At 52.5% G+C, this 19,622-nt stretch overlaps 1 protein-coding gene across 1 annotated transcript in view; it reads right to left on the bottom strand.

Moving 5' to 3' along the window:
• Positions 1 to 19,622, bottom strand: part of CMIP (c-Maf inducing protein) — a 231,058-nt gene that overhangs the window by 62,707 nt on the left and 148,729 nt on the right. Inside the window, 1 exon segment of the mRNA XM_055307156.1 lies at positions 14,768 to 14,818. Within this exon segment, the coding sequence (XP_055163131.1) occupies positions 14,768 to 14,818 (51 nt within the window).

The raw sequence follows: 19,622 nt of genomic DNA, 5'->3' as shown, positions 1-19,622 counted from the left end.
TGGAATACCGTCCGAGACACCCGGGAAAGTGTTGTGCGTGCTTTCCACAGCTGATCACAGCACTCTAGGGAGGCTGGGGGGGAACCCCGGTTTCATACTCAGTACACCCAATACTATACCCTCACCTCCCTTTGCTCGCTTGCCTCCCCAACCACCTGTCAACGCCCAGGGGCTTGGAGGCTCAGGCAAGGCCTTCTCTCAGCTCTCAGATGTGTGCAACATTGTAAACTGAGTGGGCCATATCTGACCTCGAACTTCTGTTCTGCTGTGTACAAGCTATGCAGGCGAATTCAGGCGAATTCTATCACTTCTTGGAACCTTAATTTCCCCTTCTGTAAAATGAAGACGATAGTACCACCTGCCTCTTGTAGGTGCTGACAAGATTGTGATATTTCAGGCTGAATGACGGCACTTTGTAGGTGCTCAATAAATGGTAGTTATTGAGTGCAGCAGGATGCTGACTGAACATAGTTAACCTCTGAGAAAAACTGAGGGTGACTAGAAACCCCTGAAACATCATCAGTGTTTCAGGGTTTTCTAGTGGAGACATGTCAAACCAACCGTGGCCCCACGCACAGGGTCATACGAGACAGCAGTTACAAGAACAAAGGAGGTCTGCCATGGGCTCCGCCTCCACCGTACAGTAGATGTGGAAGTGAACACAAGCACACGTGCACACACACATGTGCACATATATTTACATACATGAACTGCACAGAGTGTGGGGGGTGTCAAGCTGATGACAGGCATCTTCCTGAAGAGGGAGGTGGCTTGAGGGAAAACCAAGGTCCGGGGCAGGGGAGGAGCTTTAGCTTTATCTGTAAGGTTTCAAATTGTCACAGGAAGCCACATCCATGTCTTGTGTATTTAATAAAAAAGGAATATTAAAAAAAAATCCACAAAGATTTCAGAAATTGGGATCATGAAGGAGGTCCTGTCTTTCCACAGAATTTTCAAAGCGGTCAGAATCCCACGTTCTTGGAAAGAGCCAGAAGGTATCTGAGCTCCTATTATTTTTAACTTTTCAGTGTTCCAGGAGATTACCTGGTTTTTGAAATAACATATGTTTGCTGGAAGACAGAATTATACAGACTGTATTACGGTGGAGAGTAAAGAATACCAAAGTTCCATCGTGTGGCTGACTGCCTACATGTTTGCATGCTGGTGGCCATCATTCCAAGAGTTCTCCTTCTGTGCGTGCATACGTGCACACACACCAGCATAAATGTCTACATAAATTTATCCGTATCATATATGTTGGCCTCCTGTTAACCTCACCTGTCTCCCACCCGTCCTCCCCTATCCCTGTACTCCCAAACCCATGCTAACGCCACATATATATGAGGGTTTGGCAAACATTTTCTGAAAAGGGTCAGGTAAGAATGCCCAGGCTTTTCTGGCCACACACTGCTATGGTAGCATGAGTGGGTGGGGCTGTGTCCCCTAAATCCTCCTTCCTCATAAAAACAGGTGGTAGGCTGGACAGATCTGTTGAGAGCTCTCTCCACGGCCACACATAATCAAGGGCAAATAGACTTATTTTGGTTCTCGGTTTTTGCTGTTTTGTCTCCCATTTCATTTTACAAAAAGGGCATCACATTATGCACAGGTCCCTGCATCTTGCTCTTCCTCTCCTAATCCCTGAAGGCACTGCAAATCAATCAGTATAGATTTCCCTGTGCTGTGTGTTTTTATAAAGCCACCTCGTGCATCAGTGGGCAAAGGCAGCATTTACTTTTAGAAAATGAGAACAAAGCAAACAGCAGTCCTCCCGCCTGGGCTTGGCCCTCCGTGCAGATCCTCCTGGTGGTCTGCTGGGTCGTGGCTCCAGCTCCCTGGTCAGCGCAGCCCACCAGCATCTCCAGGACCGTGGCCCATCCATCCTCCCCAGGCTCTCAGACAGCCAGAGGCTCGTCCTGCCTGTCCTAGCAATAAACATGACACAGGCCCTTCATATCCCAGGCAAGGCAGAGACCCCACCTTTGAAACTTGCCCCTTGAGAAGATCCTATTACCACCCTGCAATGACTTTTCCAGTGGCCTTCCTGTGCCTGGAGCAGGGTGACACTGAACCTTAGGTAAAAACTGCAGGAGGCCTCCTGCCAGTCCTTAACAGGAAACACCCATGGTTATAATAGCAACCCATCGAGTAAGTTTAAAAATGTACATACCATCCCAGAGGCCCCATCTTCCTCTGCCATGTGGGAGTTCACTCCCTGAAATGGGGGGGGGGGGCGCAGCAGGGACAGCACCCTGGGGCCCTGTTTCCGCCTGGCCTGATAAAGGGAAGCCTCCATCCCAAATAAGGAGTTCCCTCACTCAGTCTCAAGAGGGTAGCATCTCAGTGGGGGCCTCCGCTGTTGATCTGTCTCAGCACTTTAGTGCTCACCTTACTTCAAGGGGCGTCTGAAGTCTCCTTGCCTTGTCCAACTGCCTTCTCTGGGCTGGTGGCTCCTTCTGCAAAGGGCCCAAGTTTATGAGCGACCTGTAAAAAGGTTCAGCTCCCTAATTAATGTGCAGCTGCTCTGCAGTGTGCATGGCTTGACAGGTAACGGCAGTGGGCTTGAATCTAGGGTGCTGTGTGCTTCTGCCTTCCTGAGTAGCTAGGGGGTCTTGTGGAGAGGCAGGACTGACACAGCGGCTGTCCCTGCCTCGTGGAGGACAGACATGCCAAGACTCGCCCAGGGGAAGTCAGAGATGGAGCCCGGAGTGGGACTTGGGAGGGTGTCCATCCTGGTGATTCTAAGTCATCTGCACAATTGGGGGAGGTGCTGGCAGAGCGACCCAAAAGCCAAGGATCTGTTCCGCCACTTATGCTTGATGTCGGGCCACAAGGGACCCAGAAACAGGGCCTGGAGGACACAGAAGGAGGCTCAGACCCAGGTCTGAATTCTGGCTTGGATGCACAGGGAAAGTAGTCTGAGAGTCAGGTTTCTGGCCTGTGAAGGGGGATTTAATCCCCACGCCTCAGTGACATTGTACGGCCCAAACAGGACAACACAGGTGAAGTGGAGGGAACACAGGAGGCACTCAATAAATGCCTATTGCTGTCTGCCCTTTCTTCAGGCTACTGTAGCAGCTCTCCAACTTTGGTGGGCATCAGGATCACCTGAGAACATTCACAATTACGAGACAGAAGATATACACGTCTATGAAATTTCCAGGTGAAGCAGATGCTGCTGGCCTGGGAACTCCCACTTTGAGAACCACTGGTCGGGCACCCCTATGTCCACTGTGGCTGGGAGGCCTAGGGGCAGATGTAGACGGTGACAATGACTTCAGAGCCAACAGACGCCAATGAACTGCCTGGCTAACACTGACTTGGCCCCGGACTTCCTGGGTGTGCTTTTCAGGGTCCACACATTCCTAGACATCTGCTCCAGGTGGAGGTCAGGTTCCAACTGCTCTGCCAGGGGGTCTTACCCGAGCATCTGCCTGGCGCCTGCCATTTCTCTGGCTCCCAGCCGGCAACAAGCCACCTTGGTCTTCAGCGACCACAGTCAGCAGGCTGTCAGGGTGGCATCAGGTGCCTCAGAAAGGCACCTGTGTCCATGTCAGGGGTTTCTGTGCAACCATCTATGGGTTCTAAGAGGGCACCAGGATCCCCCGGGGAGCAGGACGTGGGTGACGGCACCAGGTCTGCAGTGCTTCTGCCCAGGTGTCCTGGTCAATTAGCCTTTCTCCAGAACCTTTCCACCCAGAGAGTTGAGCTGGCTGCCCCGCTGGGTATTTTATGATCATCAGGTGAGGAGAGGCCTTGATTCCTCTGTGGGGACAGGTGCTGCTCTTTTCCGTGTCTGTTTGGCCTCGTCTCCGAGCCAACAGAGCCAACAGTCGGGTAAGAGCCTCAGAGGCGAGCAGAATAGTAGGCCACCCTCCCCTTGGGGGCCCGACCACCCGCCACGGCCCCGCCTCTCAGGGGCTCACTGCCCACCACCCAGCTGCTCAAGGGACCCACTGCAGATGCTGGAGAACAAAAGGTCTTGCTAGTCAAGATGTTGCCTCACATTTCTGTTTTAAAAGCTCTTCTTTAAAGAAAAAGAAAGAAAAAAAATCTGCCTTAAAGGGCAGAAAACAAGTTCACCCGCAAACCATTTACGTGAAAAAACTTCCTTGTATGGTTCAGTGACTCATCAACCCCCATCAAAGCGTGCGTGGGATGACACACCAAAGCTCTGGTCCCCCCTTCCTTGTCTGGGGGAAAAAAAAACAACCCACGAATGCACTTCTTTCTCGGCCATTTGGAGATCTGGCTGTCATGTGCCATTCCAGAGGCCCAGGGAAGACCTTCCTGCACAAGGGGGGGGAGGGGTCCTGGATCTGGATGGCCAGAGCCCAAGGCCAGCCTTCTGGTGGGGGCTGGGGAAGCCCTTCTTGGGGCAGGAGGAGACAGGGAAAGGCTTGGGGTCCCGGAGAGGTGGTGCAAACCCAGCTCTTCCATTTCCTGCTCTGTGGCCTGGGGCAGGTCCTTATACCCACCCCCACCCCTCAGCTCAGGTTCTGGACCTACCAACTGGGGACAGGTGGGGGTGTCTTGAGGGCTGAGGGTCACATAGCAAGAAGCACCTCTCACTGCTTCTGGCCCGTAGACAGTAGGTGCTCAACACATGCTCCCCCACCCCATCCACTGTCGCAAACTCTGGTTCCTTATCTATACAACAGTGTTTTACTCAAAGATCTAAAGTCCCTAAGTTTGGCCCTTGCTTGAACGGAATACTATAAAACCAAAAAAGGGATGAAGGGGATCTGTATGTGCTGCTACAGAGAGGATCGCCATGATATGCAATGAAAGGGTAAAGAAGCAAGGAAGGGAATAGTGTGGGTAACATGGGCTATGTGGTGTTTAAAGAGGAATATGCACAGAACCTTCTGAAAGCCCCTATGAGAGGCTCACAGGACTGCCTAGGGATATCGGGCATGGGGAGGAGACAGCTCCTCTTACACCTTCCTGTGCCTTCGAGAACTGCCATGTGTACCCACGGCTTTCATTCTCCTTAAATGTTGCCAGAGGACATCTGGGGGAACAAGGGGCATGAGGGAATCTTCTGGGGTGACAGGAATTTGGATGGTGGCTGTTCGTGTGAATACAACAGTCCAAACTCACTACACCCAACAGTCAAAATGTGTGCATTTTGTTACATGTAATTCGTAGCTTGTTTTATTTTAACTTAAAATGTATTAACTTAAGGTTTATGGGCAGTGGGAATTTTTTTTTAGATCTTTTTGTTCTTTTTAGTATCAAAAAAGCCTTAATAGGGCGACTGGGGTGGCTCAGCGGTTTAGTGCCACCTTCAGCCCAGGGCCGGATCCTGGAGACCCGGGATCGAGTCCTACGTCAGGCTCCCTGCATGGAGCCTGCTTTTCCCTCTGCCTGTGTCTCTGCCTCCCTCTCTCTCTCTCTCTCTCTTTCTCTCTCTCTCTCTGCATGTGTGTCTCTCATAAATAAATAAATAAAATCTTTAAAAAAAAAAAGCCTTAATAAATATAATCTTTAAGTGTCCTGTGCCTGAGGGCTCTCAGACATTGCTGGCAGGTGGGTAAGTTGGTATGACCACTTTGGAAAACTTTGGGGCAACTAAAGGGGGATGCAAAACCAATCTGTGTCAACAGAAGGTAGGACAGTGGTCTTCTGTGGTGGTGGTCGGGGAAGCAGAGGGGTTTGGGGGCCCAGGAGATGCCTGGGAGGCAGCTGCTGTTTCTCAATCTGGGTGACTGGTTACTCAAGTCAATTCTCTGAGAACTTGGGAGAATTTATCCAGCATACTCTTTTGATCTGTGTACCTTTCTGTATGTATTCTTTCAATGGAACATTTACTTAGCAAGACCAAACTGTCCCATGTCTATGCCAGAGAGCTCTGGTCAGGGATAGTGGAGACACTCTGCAAGGGCCTCACGCTTGCCAGGCACCCCTCTGCCTCACTGGGTTCAGAGATGGGGCTGCTGAGCTCATGCCCCCACCCTCTCCAGGTTCATGGTGGTGCCATCTCCTGCTGGGAGGAGGAGGACGCTGGGCTTGGAAACCAACTGCCCTGATTCAGACCCTGGTTCTAGCTGTGTAACTGTGGACAAGCCTATTCCACTTTTAGCTCCTCCTCTGAGATGGGCTTAATCAAACCTGGGGAAGATTTCAGGAGTGTACACACACACATAAGCCCCCAGCACAGCTCCTGATATTAGGAGGTACCTAACTATCGTTCTGTCTCCTGTAAAGAAAGCCCACAGGGCATGAGATCTTCTCCCCAGGGCTACCCAGCCCTCTGCCACTTGTTAGTTTCAATCCCCGAGGCCACCCTTGTTATTACTTATAGGCCCCGATGGCCTGGTGAAGGGCACGAGTGGTGGCGGCTGTGTCTGGAGACTGTGTCCTCCTGGGAGCCAGCCACTTGAGCCCTGGAGGCCACCATTCAGCTCCATGTAACACGGGTGCCAGAGAAGCGGCCTGTGAGGGCCTCTGCTCCACCACGCCGTCCTCAGCTGAGGTTCCTCCCCCAGCCCTGCTTCTTGGGAAGGCTGCCCCTTTTACCATCTCTACCAAGTCCCTATGACTCCCTGTTAAGAAGTCACAAAGCCGTCTCTGACCCAGGGCCACAAATGAATCTGGATGGAATTCAGGCCTTTCTGACCTGGAAAGGCATGAAGCAAACGTATGCGTAGGCCCAGAAGAGGTCTGAGGCCAACTGCTGCCCATCCTTTCCCACCTATTTTACCTCCTTTCTTGGAGGCAGGCAAGTCACACTCATACCTTTCCCAAGCAGAGGAGAACCAGACCCAGGGCATCAGTCTGGAAGCTCAACTACTCCCATGAACAAGCTCCAAAGCAGCACAGGCCAGAGCCAACATGACTAGGTGTAGATCCTAGCAACGCTCGATGTACTAATGGTTCAGAAGGTCACAGAGCAGGGGGGATGGAAGCTTCTGCTCCCTCCATCAGCTCAAGCCAGCCAGCAGGAGCTCTGCTGAGCAGAGTTCTGCCTTAGGGGAAAGCAGCACAGTGACTGACCAGTGAAGACTGTCATGGACCCCCCAAGGGCTGATGGCAGTGCCTTACAAATGCCACCTTCTTCTGGAGCCATCTGCCCAGGACCCTTCTACATAAAGGAGACAGAGTAAGAATAATCAACATTGATCTAATGCTTACTCACATGGTAGGTGCTCTTCTAAGTTCTTTATTGCTACCGACCCATTGAATCCTTACAAGAACCTAATGAGCTTGGTCTTATTGTGAGCCCCACTTTTTGTAGGAGGAAAAGCAGGCTGAGAGAGCAAACTAAGTAGTCCAGGGTCATACCACCAGTGAGTGGTGGCACTGGGATTTGAACCCAGGCAGTTCAGCCCCAAGCTCTCACCTTTAGGCATTGCAGAAATTATTCCTTTGCAAGCATATTGGCAAATGTGGTAAAAGCCACAAAAAATACCCCTTCTCTTCCAGAACTGTAACCACAGTTCTGGAAATGTGCCTTACAAAAGTAGCTCCAAAGAAGTGGAAGCTTAGTTTCAGGGGAAAGGCACGAGTGCATTATCCGTAATTGAGGAAACCGGAACAGCCTGAACCACAGCGAGTCGTGTGGTAACTCAGGCCACAACCTCCTCACAGATGTTATGTAGCCATTAGGAAGCTCATGCATGTTGGCCTGAACACGTCGAAAGGTTTCGGTGGCAATGCCGTGCTGAAGCTAGCAGGCTGGTCTGTGCTGTGCACCCAGCCACAGCTACCAAAGCATCCGCACTAAGGTAGCCGAGGTCCGCAAGGACTTTTGCAACCAGAGAGGAATCCGAGGTGGAGTGGGGGCTGGCAGGAGCACATGGACTTTGCCCTTCATGCAGTTATAAAGGTGTTTTCAAAGCGGTTATAAACAGGATGGAGGGAGCAAGTGGAAGGAGAGAGTAGGGTGGTGGGGGCAGAGGCGGGTGAGCAGGGGTCACTGCCCTCCCTCTAGACAAAGGGGCATCTTGGCCTGAATCGGCCAGCCCAGCCAGGAGCCACACAGGAGAGCAGTGGCCCAGGGCAATGGGAAACCAGGAGCAAGACTGGGTCTGGGCACGCAGAGCCTCAATGTTGGTGTCTGAGGACACTGGGGATACAGCATGTTTGGGGCAGATGTGGAGGTGGGCTGGTCCTGAGCTTGACCTTCTGGGCCCAGGACAGGTGCCAGATGGTGGTCCTGGGGTACACAGGACAGGGTAGGGCAATCAGCCCTTACCCATGAGAAATGGGACTGCCAAGTCAGAGGCTAATTCCCATAATCCTTGTGCTGACGTCTGCGAGACCGAGAGAAAAATGTAAAGCTCTCATGAAATGTTGCGCAAAACAGAAACACTGAGGCCCTGCACACTCCAGACACCAGAACAGAAAGGAGACGGGAGATGGCCAGGCAGTGTCAGCTCACTGTCCAGCGCGTGCACCGCGGTCCCGGTGGTCCAGACCCACCCCAGGTTCTGGACTCAGAGTTCTGTCTACACTCTAGCTGACTGACCCTGAGCAAGGGGTTTAACCTCTCAGTCTCGCTCTCCACATCTGTGAAATGGGAAATAGGGAGACAGGCTTCTCCTCGGGTTCATGAGGGTTCAAAGGGGTGACGATGGCCACCTGTTGCCTTTGCTGCGGGGTGGGGTGAGTAGGGGGAGCTGGATGAAGACTCGGAATACACAGGCTGGGAGGGTTTGCAGCTCTGGGAGGTGTCTGGGCCACAGATGCAGGACCGGAAGTGGCTCTTCTCTAGGAAGAAAGGCCCAAGAAGGAAGAGTGAAGCAGCTCTAGGAGGAAAGTCAGAGCTGGGGCGGGGGACGGTACCTACTGTGGGGTCCACTCTTCCCCCTGAGCTTCCCTCTAGGGAAGGGGCATCGGCTCTAGGGCCCTTTGTCCCTCTGACCTGGTTGCCTGGGAATCTGGGCAGCAGCTGGACCATCCCCCCTCACCGTGTGGAAGTAGGGTGGGGGTCCAGCCCCCACAAGTCCCCAATAAGGGAGGGGACTAGGTTTCTAGCCGCAGTCTTCACCTGCACACTGAGGACCCTGATGGTGGTGGCTGTGCCTCGGTGGGGGCTCCAAGCATAGGATGGGCCACCCTCATGTCAGATTCAGCCAGGGCCCAACGTGGAAGCTCCACTGTGACATCATTAGGAGCTGGCTGTTCTTGGCAATGTCCTCGGCCCCTCATCTAGGAGATGGGGTAGTGAAGACCTGGCAGGACCATGAAAGGACTAAGGGAGTGAATGTGCATGAGTTGCCAGGCACAGCAATGCTCAAAAGCCTTTAAGGAATGGTCAACCAGCCACCCACTACAGGTAGGGCCCTCCTGAGGACACTTTCTACTCATCCCCGATACTAAAACATGCCTTGCAGGGGCAGTGCAGGGGTTGGCTGGGCGGGGGGGCACTGAACCACACAGATGGAGTGCCTGTGATGCTCTCACACAGCCATGCCTGCCAGCCCCCTTCTAACTGCCTCACATGCAGGGAGCATCCCACCTCACAACGACCCAGTGAGCAAGGTGCTGGATCATCCCCGGTTGACAGAGGAGAAAACCAAGGCCCAAATGAACACGCTCCATACCCAATGCACTCCTGACATGGTGACCCCTCATATGCAACATTCTCTCTCTCTATCTCTCTCTCACACACACACACACACACACACACACACACACACACACACACTCTCACTCACACAGGCACATGCATCCCACATTCCTTTCCACCCTCCTGCTGTATAGAAGAGGGACAGAGCCGGAGAAGGGGTGACCACAAGGCAGTGGTGAAACCTGCCTGGGGACAGGAGGCAGCCCGGCCAGAGCAGAACGCCAGAAGCAACACACCTGAGCTGGGATTTTGCCAGAGCTCAGGGCATTCCTCTGTCCCGCGGCTTTGGGACAGGAAAACAGGTCAGCTTCTCCTCTCACACAGAGTCTGCTTCTCTGCCCCCAGCACTTGGGACAGACCTCAGGGACTGTTCTTAGTAATGCAACTTCCCCTTGGGGATAAAACCATCTTGGTTTTCAAGACTTCTGTGCCACGGCCTACAATGGAACCCCTCTCAGGAAGTGAAAAGGCTGTTTTTCAGAGCTGGAGGCACCAGAAGCACCAGCTATGTAAAAACATATATCTTGCTTCTTGGGGCTCCCTCATGGGGGAGCATGTCTCCTGCCAGCTGGGTGCTTGTCCACCCGACAGGCCTGACCCTCACAGCTGTGGACAGCTAGGCGTCTTGCCTCAAAACCTGGGACACAGGGCAACCCGGATGGCTCAGCGGTTTAGCACCGCCTTTGGCCCAGGGTGTGATCCTGGAGACCCGGGATCGGATTGAGTCCCACATTGGGCTCCCTGCAGGGAAGCCTGCTTCTCTCTGCCTGTGTCTCTGCCTCACTCTCTGTGACTCCCGTGAATAAATAAATAAAATCTTAAAACAAAACAAACAAACAAAAAAAAAACCTGGGACACAGAAACAGGCCAGTCTCCTCGCAGCTCCATAAATGCACATTGTGCCCTCACGTGCCTTGCACACAGGGACAGGGCTGTCCCCTCATGGCCTTGGGCAGGTAAGCAGGTCTGTCCCTTCCCAGTCCTGCACACACAGACATGCCTGTCTCCATACGACCTGGCCTGCAAGGTGCATTTCTCTGACTCAGAAATGAGGCTTCATTAACTCAGTACAACTGTTTATGCTTCCACACCCCTAGGGATTGGCCTCAGGGGCCAAACCACCCAAACCAAACAGGACTGGCCTCTCCAGGGAGCCCTCAGGACAGCATGCTCTGCTCCAGAGGATCCTGGGAGCATTAGCACTGCTGTCCCACTGCCCAGAGTAAACCCCATCCCACCCTCCTTCCAGGGACTGGAGATGCTCGCTGTCCAGTCCTCCTGCGAGGAAGATCTCCCTGAACAGTGCTGGCCAAAGGCAGGAGGCCAAGAGAAAGAGTGAAGCTGGGGGGCGGGGGTGGGGAGCAGGAAAGGGAATCTGGGAGATGGGCTGTGGGTCAAACCCCACTCCCCTCCTGGGTAGTCTTGGGAACTCAGGCCGGTGACTTGGATTTCCTCACATGCAAGCATCAATAATGGACTTTTCATAGAGATAAGACAATGCTCCGAACAGAGAGTCTGGGCCAAGGAAACTCCCCAAGTGGACGGTGACAGCATGAGAAGGCAGAGGCCCAGCTCTGAGGCCACTGAACAACAGGACTGCTGGGACAGAGCGGAGGCGGCAAGGATATCACACAGATGTCCTATTTACGCTGTCTTGTCCCACAACATCACCTGGGGCGGACCGAGCATTTCCCAGTCTTTTTCTAGTTATCCTCGGTCCCCCTCCCCCTGGAGCCTTTGAAGGCAGTGCCCTCCTATTTCCCTTCCTCCCTTTGAAATTAAATACTAAAAAAATAAGATTTTGATGAATGGGATTGAACTTTGGAGGGCCACGTACTAGTGTACTACCTTAACATTTTTTAGGCCCCAAAGAACCAATCTGGCTCCCCCAGGAGCAATTCTCTGTTGAGAATGCCCCAGAGATACCACTACAACTCAGTAAAAACTAAACCAATGGGGATGTAGTATTTAATAGGCAACATTCTTTACAAATAAAAGAATGGGTTCTCCATGTGCATGGCAGCTATAGTTTGCACACACACAGTGTAGGGGAACAGTGACAAAAACAATATTTAGAATATTTTAAAAATCAAGCTGAGGTTGCAAGAATTTTGACAAAGACACTGAAAAGAGGAAGAGAAGAAAGCCAAGAAGGTTGGTTATAAATATAGTGAAAAGAGAGGCTGTATCAGGAGAGGTAGAAGGTCTCATCCTAAGTGGGCTGAAGAGTTCAGAGCTCAGAATCAGGTACAGCTGGATCAAGTAGGAGGCAGGGCAGCCCCATAGATCTGTACTAAAATCTGCTGTGTGGCTAGGGTAAGTCATTAGACCTTTCTGAGCCTTGGTTCCCTCATTTGCTTAAGGACAAGGGACAGGAAAGTGCACAGCCATGCCTGGTATGGTGTAACTGCATCTGAATTAATGAACACTTGCCAGAATCTATGCAGACCCTAAGAGTAAGCCATAGAACCAGAATTTGATTCCAGGTCTCTCAGTTCATTTTTCGAGCTGGACATGCCTCCAAAACACCTTAGATGTCCTCGCCATTTTAAAAAGGAAGGAAAACATGCCTCCTCCAGTCTCATCAAAACCGAAACCAAGTTGCTGACACTAAGATACCGCTGCCACCTGGTGGCAGCCTACCTAAATTATTGTGGGGTGGTGGGGTGGGTGGTGTCAGTTGTTAAAGGGGAAAATCTGCCAGTTTTATACCTGACAAGACACAAGTGAAAACTTTTATATTGTGGGAACAAAGGCCACCACCTACCATTTGGCAAAAGGGCTAGGCATTTGCCAGTTCCATGAAGCTCTGACTCGGGTTTCCTGGATGCTTTTCTTTGGTTTTGTTTTTGTTTTTGGCAGTGGGGGGGGGGTTGTTTTTTTAAATTTAACAACCATAAAGAAACCAAATGGCACCCAAATTGAGTGTAGATATCCAGGTCTCCTGAAAACTGCGAGAAGCCCAGGGATCCCCAATTCTGTACTCGTTCAATCCACAATACTTGATGATTAAATTTGTATGTTTCAAGACTATCGCTATCTTTTTTTTTTTTTTAAGATTTTATTTGTTTATTCATGAGAAACGCAGAGAGAGGCAGAGAGAGATGCAGAGACACAGGCAGAGGAAGAAGCAGGCTCCATGCAAGGAACCTGATGCGGGACTTGATCCTGGGTCTCCAGGATCATGTCCTGAGCCAAAGGCAGATGCTCAACCACTGAGCTACCCAGGCGTCCCAAGACTGTCACTTTCAAATCATCTTTCTAGCCCGTCCGTCTTCTGAAATTCAGCTTCCTCTGCCCACCTTCTTGGTCATCCCTGCTAGCTGCACACCATTCCCGAATTCCCCAAGCCTTGCCTTTTAGGGGTTCCCATAGGCTGCAGACAACAGATGAAGAACAAGCAGACCAGGCACAACTGAGCTTTGTGGAATACCACCCAAGACAGCCAAACTCTCCCTTGACATTGGTCTTGGCCCTCTTTGCAATGAGGCCTTTCCCCCGCCTGTCAAGGAGGCAGGATGTCTCCAAGTACTTCCTGCCCCTTCCTGAGCAGAGGAAGCAAGGCGATTACCTACTTGCCACTCACTGGGAAAACACCTTCGGAGAACAGAAAGGGGAGGAGCCAAGTGGCTGGGGTCTACGGCGATGAAATGGCCCCTTCCATCGGAGCCCCCAACCATACCATCCCTCTCATCTTCCCTGCCCTGGACTGCTCTGGCATTTGACTCCCAGACGGCCCTCAGAAGGTCCTGACGTAAGCTCTGCCTGTCTGGGGATGCGTAGGGCCACAGAGAGCCGCGGAGAGCCAGGCTTCAGGGACGAGGAATAATCGCACTGGGGAAACTGAGCTCTCAGTGGCTCCTGCTGACTCTGTGAGCAGAAATGTGCCACCGGGCCTTCTTGGCTGCCACCTGCTGCCTTCTGCCTGCATTCAGAAACCTGTGGGCATGAGGGAGACCTAGGTTTGAACCCTGCCTCCAGCCCTGACAAGCTATGGGAGCTGGGCTCCAGCCTTGCCTCACCTTTCCTGTGCAGAAAATGGGAGCAGTGACAATAACCAGCTTTACCAGGCTGGGGCGAGGATGAAGTGGCCGTGATGGGCCCAGCTTCAGGTTCCTGGCATACAGTAGGTGCTCAATAAATTCTAGTCCTTTCCCTCTGCAGCTCCAACGTGGAGACTTCTGGTGAGCTTCCGAGACTGCCATGCGGGCACAAAGTGAGAGGACCTGCAGCTGTCAGGGGAGAAGGGAGGGGTGGCCCTCTTTGGGGCTAGGAATGTCACTTTCTGGGGTTGTATTTCCGTCCTGGGGCTGGCTGTGACCAGAGTCCCTTGGAGGCACGGGAGGAATTCCGAGTGTTCCCCGGCTCAGCCCAACATGGCATGAGGCCTTATACCCTGCGTACGGCCAGCTGCTCACGCTCCACAGCTCTCCAGCTAACTGTAACAATGACAGCTCAGGACATGCACCGGTCATTCCAGCTATGCCCTGCTGGCCCTGTGAGGCCACAGGACTGTCACAGCTTGTTCTAAACTAAAAGATCAGAGGGCAGGAGGGCCAGGGAGGCGGGGCATAAAGAGAGGCTGACTGCACAGTCCACACCCTGGGGCAGAACGTGGATTCCCTGGGGGCTGGGAGGATCTTTCTCAGTAGATCTGGCCCCTGGGTCTTGACAGTGACCAGCAGAGAACTCATTTCCTGACAGGCTAAAAGGCTGTGGACGATCCTATGAGGAGGCTGAACTGGAAAAGTAGGCCAAAGAACCAGGTAACTGAGAGGAAGTGGAAATTATGGAAGAATGTTGGTTGTTTGGAGCAACCTTCAGAAGTTACTTTCAACCCAGCATCTTGAGACCTCAAGCCCTGCCTCACCCGGCCCCCTAATAGAGCCCCTCTTCTGAGAGCAAATGCTTCTATGATCCTTTGGGAAGTGGCAAAGGCTGCAAAGCTCATGAGCAAAGTCAGCGGCCAATAGGGCAGGAATGCCATAGCAAGGAGAAAGGCCCCGAGCATCAGAGACAGAAGGGGATTTACACAACCCGTTCCACGATGGGGCAAGGCTCCTCGGCTAAGCCGTCTGGAAGGCAAGGGATGTCCACCTTTACACCTCCAGGTAACAGATTAGTTTTGAGCCAGGAGGCTGCCCAAAACAGAGGCGGCCGCCTTCAATCAGAAACTGAGTCAGGACTTACCTTCCACTGCAGAGAATGGAACCACTGGTCTCGAAGGTAGCTGTTGGCAGCCTGCAACAACAAGAACAGGACAGCAAGGTCCAGTCACCAGTTTGCAGCATTTTAGAGCACAGTACAGGGGTCCCAGCCTGCTCTGCCCAGCGGGGTCTGCTCTGCAGCCCTGACACAGGGATCTGCCCAGTGGAAGCTTTTGGGTACAAAACAGAAGTGACAACCAGGGGGACTTTTCCTGAAATGAGACATCATTCCACTGTGTGCGTGTTTTGCTGGGTAGGAGTGACTCTGGACACTGGTGGCTGGAAGAGTGCTCACTGTACACAGATCTTGGCTTATTTAGGATCATGGGAGGGGCTGGGAGGAAAGGAAGCAGGCATGGTGGTGGGACAATGGGGTGGGAGCGGTTCAGGTGCCTCCTTCCCACCAGGCACTGCTCCAGGTACCTGGCACTTGTTATTCACATACTCTGTCATCAGCCCTCACAACAGCCCTACGTCCGTTTCACAGAGGGAAAACTGAGGCTCCAAGATCTCACATCAACTAGTGTGTTCACAGCAGGCAGGCTGGCTTCAGAGCTTGTGGGTTTAACCTCTTGCCAGCTGCAGAAAGGCAGGGAAGAAAGCATCCGGCCTTGAACTCAGGCAGACCTGAATTAAAAATCACCACCACACAGGGAGCAAAACCTTCCCAGATCCACACCACCCTAGTTCACAGACCTTGGCAACTTGGCTTGGGTTTTCTCATCTGTAAAATGGGGCCATTAACCGTGACCTTGCAAGAGTGTTGTGAGGACTGGGAATGATTCCTGTGGAGCAGAGAGAACCAGGCCCAGCACACAGTAGGTGGTCACCAGAAACGCAGTCATCACTGCCATCACCGCTGTCATCAACTCATCTCGAACACATCAGGGCCCAGGGAAGGTCCAGCCAACTCTCATGCGTTAACGTTGCTGCTGCTCTCACTCCCTGCTCTTGGTGGCAACTGCAGTATTTATGGCACATTTATTGTGTGCCAGACACAGCACGAGGGTCCATGCATGGACTGGTTTGTTCAGTCCTTGCAAGTCTACCCTGGGAGGCTGGTACTGTCAGCATTGTCATGCCTGTCTGCTTTTTTTTCTTTTTTTTTTTAAGACTTTACTTATTTATTTATTCATGAGAGAGAGAGAGAGAGAGAGAGAGAGAGAGAGGCAGAGGGAGAAGCAGGCTTCATTCAGGAAGCCTGATGTGGGACTCGATCCCAGAGTCTGGGAATTATGCCCTGAGCCAAAGGCAGATAGATGCTCAACCACTGAGCCACCCAAGTGTCCACAGTGTCTGTTCTTGCCTGACCCCACAGCCCCACGGCCCTCTGCCCCAAGTTTACCCTGACCTTGTCGGTCCAGGGACTGATAAAGGTCGGAGCCTCTTTCCAAGCATGAGAGTCCAGGTTCCATGGACCCAACCTATACAGACATACACAAACAAGCATGTACAAGTGGTTACAATTTCAGGGGTCACCCTCTGCCCAGGGGACCCAGGGGATCCAAGTATCCCACCCAAAGTGTTGGTGAAGCTCAGCCACTCTCCCAGGGCAGAGTTTGGGGAAATCTCTAGGCTTGAATATGAAATGAATCAGCTCAGTGGCCAGTGCAGAGGGTTATCAGGCTCCTGCGGGCAAGTTCAGGGACTCATTCCAAATCTCAAACGGGCTGATACCAGCCCATGGATGCAAGGCAAGTTTGCATCTATCTCTGCCCTGAGTGGGGAACAGGCCTGGGGATACCTTCTATGTGATTTAGGGAACTCCGCGGTGACTGAGTGTCCAACAGCCCTGGGTTCCAGTCCCCTAAAGATGCAGAGCCTGTGCCACCTGACCGAGGAAGTAGAAGCCAAAGCAGAGTCTGCCACGGGACCGGCAGCACCCCGAGAGTCTGTGGCTGAGTCACCTCCTATCAGCGCTGACCTAGCTCTGTGGTCTTATGACAGTTCTTGTTCATTAGAATGATAAAATACATCCCATGCTTAGGGAGACCAATGCAAAGATCCCAAACAATGAGATAATTCCTGTAAAATGCTTACTTAGCTCAGGGCCTGGCACATGCAGATGCTCTACAAACAGCAGTGATCAGTATCCATGCGGCAACGGCCAGTGGTGTGTTGATAAATGTGGAACAACAGGCTTTCCAGAATAAAAAAAGGCCCCGATCACAGCACGTGCCACCTTTTGTGCTGTGAATAGTCCCACCTTGGAGGATTCTGTGCCATGAGCAGGGACATCCCTGGACTACGACTGGGAAGACGGGTGTATGACTGGCTCTCAGGAGCTGGTACAAGCTGGGATGAGCTGGTCCCAGCACAAACCCAGTGTGTGCTTTTTAGCACACCACGTGGGCCAGAGAATGGGGCAGGCATGCTGGGCCAAATACAGGACCCTCAGACTGTCCACATGCTAAGCCTTGTGAATATGCTACTTTAGGTGGCAAAGGGGCTTCATAGATTTCAGTGAATTAATAAGGACCCTGAGATGCGGAGGTTATTCTGGATTATGTGGATGAGCCAAAGTCATCAAAGGGTCCTCACAAGAGGGATGCAGGAGGTCAGAGAGTCAGAGACGGAGCAGAGGCTGGAGTGACATGGCCATAAGCCAAGGGGCACAGGCAGTCTCTGAAGCTGTAAAATCCATTGTCCCATAAGCTTCCAGAAGGAACTAGCCCTGCTGACACCTTGATTCTAGCCCAGTGGGACCCGTGACTCTAGAACTGCAAACAAATAATACATATGTGTTGTTTTAACTGCTACCTTGTTGGCAGTTTGTCACAGCAGCAGTAGGAAATGAGTATGGGAAGTCTGGCCACATTGGTCTAGGGCCGATGTGGGCTGTTCTACTGATTCTGTGGGCGTGCACTGGGCCCAGGCAGTGCCCATAAGGTGTCACTGGCTGGACTGAATGACCAAGTGAGGACAAAAAGGAAGAGAGAGGAGCAGGAGGAAGGACAGGCGAAGAAGGCATGTTTCCCTGTTTGTGCTCACTGGCTCCAGCGTGATGCTCCGGAAACACGTGCCTGTGTGTGACTACCACCTGTGTGACCAAGTGACACCTGCTGAATGAATGAATGAACAAATGAATGAGGGGGCTGTGAGCTCCTTGAGGGCAGACTTTTATTCCGAAATCCTCAGTGCTGATTAGCAGTGCCTGGTACCATTAGGGCTAGTTGCACAAGCAAGAATGAACACACAAAGCAAGAGAGACCGGAAAGCAGACCAGTGGTAGTGAATGGCAGACGGGGATTCCCTTCCTTTGCCTTGGCAACCAAATCCAACACAGACCTGACTCCCTCATGACCTGGCGCAGTGTGTCCCATTCTGGGGACCTCCCCACCATGCAAGCCAGTCAGGGATCTTTAAGGGGGCCCGGCCCCTCTCTTGGTTGAGTGTGAGCAGGTGATCTAGGCTATATCAGTCTGGAGCTCCTGCCCAGGACTCGGGGTCTTGAGCAAAGTTAATGTCAGGATGAAGGAGGAAAGAATTCATTACAAGGCAGAGCAGTGTCTTCCTGGGCAGGTGCCTTTAAGGCTAGGATATGGTCCCACCACCTGCCTCAGCTCCAGTCCATTTCCCAAGCCTGTTCTCCAGGCTCCCATCAATCCTTCGAGCATATTCCTCTTTTACTGGAGACTGCCTGAGTCCATTTTGGCTGCTTCCATCTGGGAATCCTGATTGATCTGCATGGCGCCATTGGACGCTTCTTCCTTCTCAAAAATGGATGTTCCATAGAACTTTCTCTGCACTTTTTCCTCCCAAAGGAGCCAGCCAGCTCCCAGAGCTGCAGCTTCTCCTGGTTATACCTCGAGCCCTCCTGACATCCCTCACAGGCAGCCTGGCTCTGCCCAGACCTCAAAGTGGCCAGCTTGCTGTGGAGCGGGAATAGAGATGTCTTCTCCTGCCCTGGGACCTGGGACCTCATCTTCAGGTCTCAGTTGGGTCCACTATGTCCTGCCTTTCACAGTGGCCTCATGGTCTGGATGGGGAGGAAGGTGTCTTCAGGGACACAACTCCATCTCACCTGTCCTGGTCACCTCCGCTTACAGCCTATCCTTCCAGGAGGAATACCCTACACGTGCCCAGTGCTTGCTCATGTGGGAGAATGTGAACCCCCTTGCTATTACAACCCAGCTGCCCGGCCATATCCATCCTCCTATGAGTGTTTCAACGGGAGGAAGTCAGTGTCGTATTCTGGGAAGAAGGCTGGTTTGGGTTCAGCACAGCAGTCTGTAGATCCCAGCTGAAAACAGCTGTGTGACTCTGGACCTCCCTGTCTGTAGTTCAGGCTTGGGAAGACTGCCTCTCTGAGGCACGGGTATGAAGCAAGATCCCACAGGAAGTAATGCCGGCTGATGTGACCCACCAGGCATTGAGCACAGTACTTTGCACATATCACTCTGAGGTGAGGAACGGAGGCTCAGAGCAGGTGGGAAGGCCGTGCCACCCACCTGGGAGCTGACCCAGCCTTGCCTCAACCTCACCATCACCCTCACGGCCTCGTCTGGCACAAGCCACTGGCCCCCTTCTTCTCTCATCTCGAAACTCCTTGCCTCCCCCAGAGCCTTGGTCGGGGCCACCCTCCCTTCTTAACTTCCTGGCACTCCTTCCTGCCACTCTCTGAGCCCCATCCCACCTCTGTGGCTTATCAGTCCCACCCACAGGATCGGGAAAGGAGGCAGAGTCCAGGCGGGTTAACTGCCACCTCCTGGGTGAGGCTGGTGTCACGAAGTTCGCACGATGAATTCATTAAGCTACAGGCAGAGGGGAGGTACCGTACAGCTGTGCGCCTCCGCCTGGGAGGCAGAGGCAGCAAATGTCTCCCAGCCCACCCGCTG

The sequence above is a fragment of the Nyctereutes procyonoides genome, unplaced genomic scaffold (assembly GCF_905146905.1).
Source record: "Nyctereutes procyonoides isolate TBG_1078 unplaced genomic scaffold, NYPRO_anot_genome, whole genome shotgun sequence".
NCBI lineage: Eukaryota > Metazoa > Chordata > Mammalia > Carnivora > Canidae > Nyctereutes > Nyctereutes procyonoides.
The sequence above is the reverse complement of the archived record's forward strand: the minus strand, read 5'-3'. Positions and strand labels throughout refer to the sequence as shown.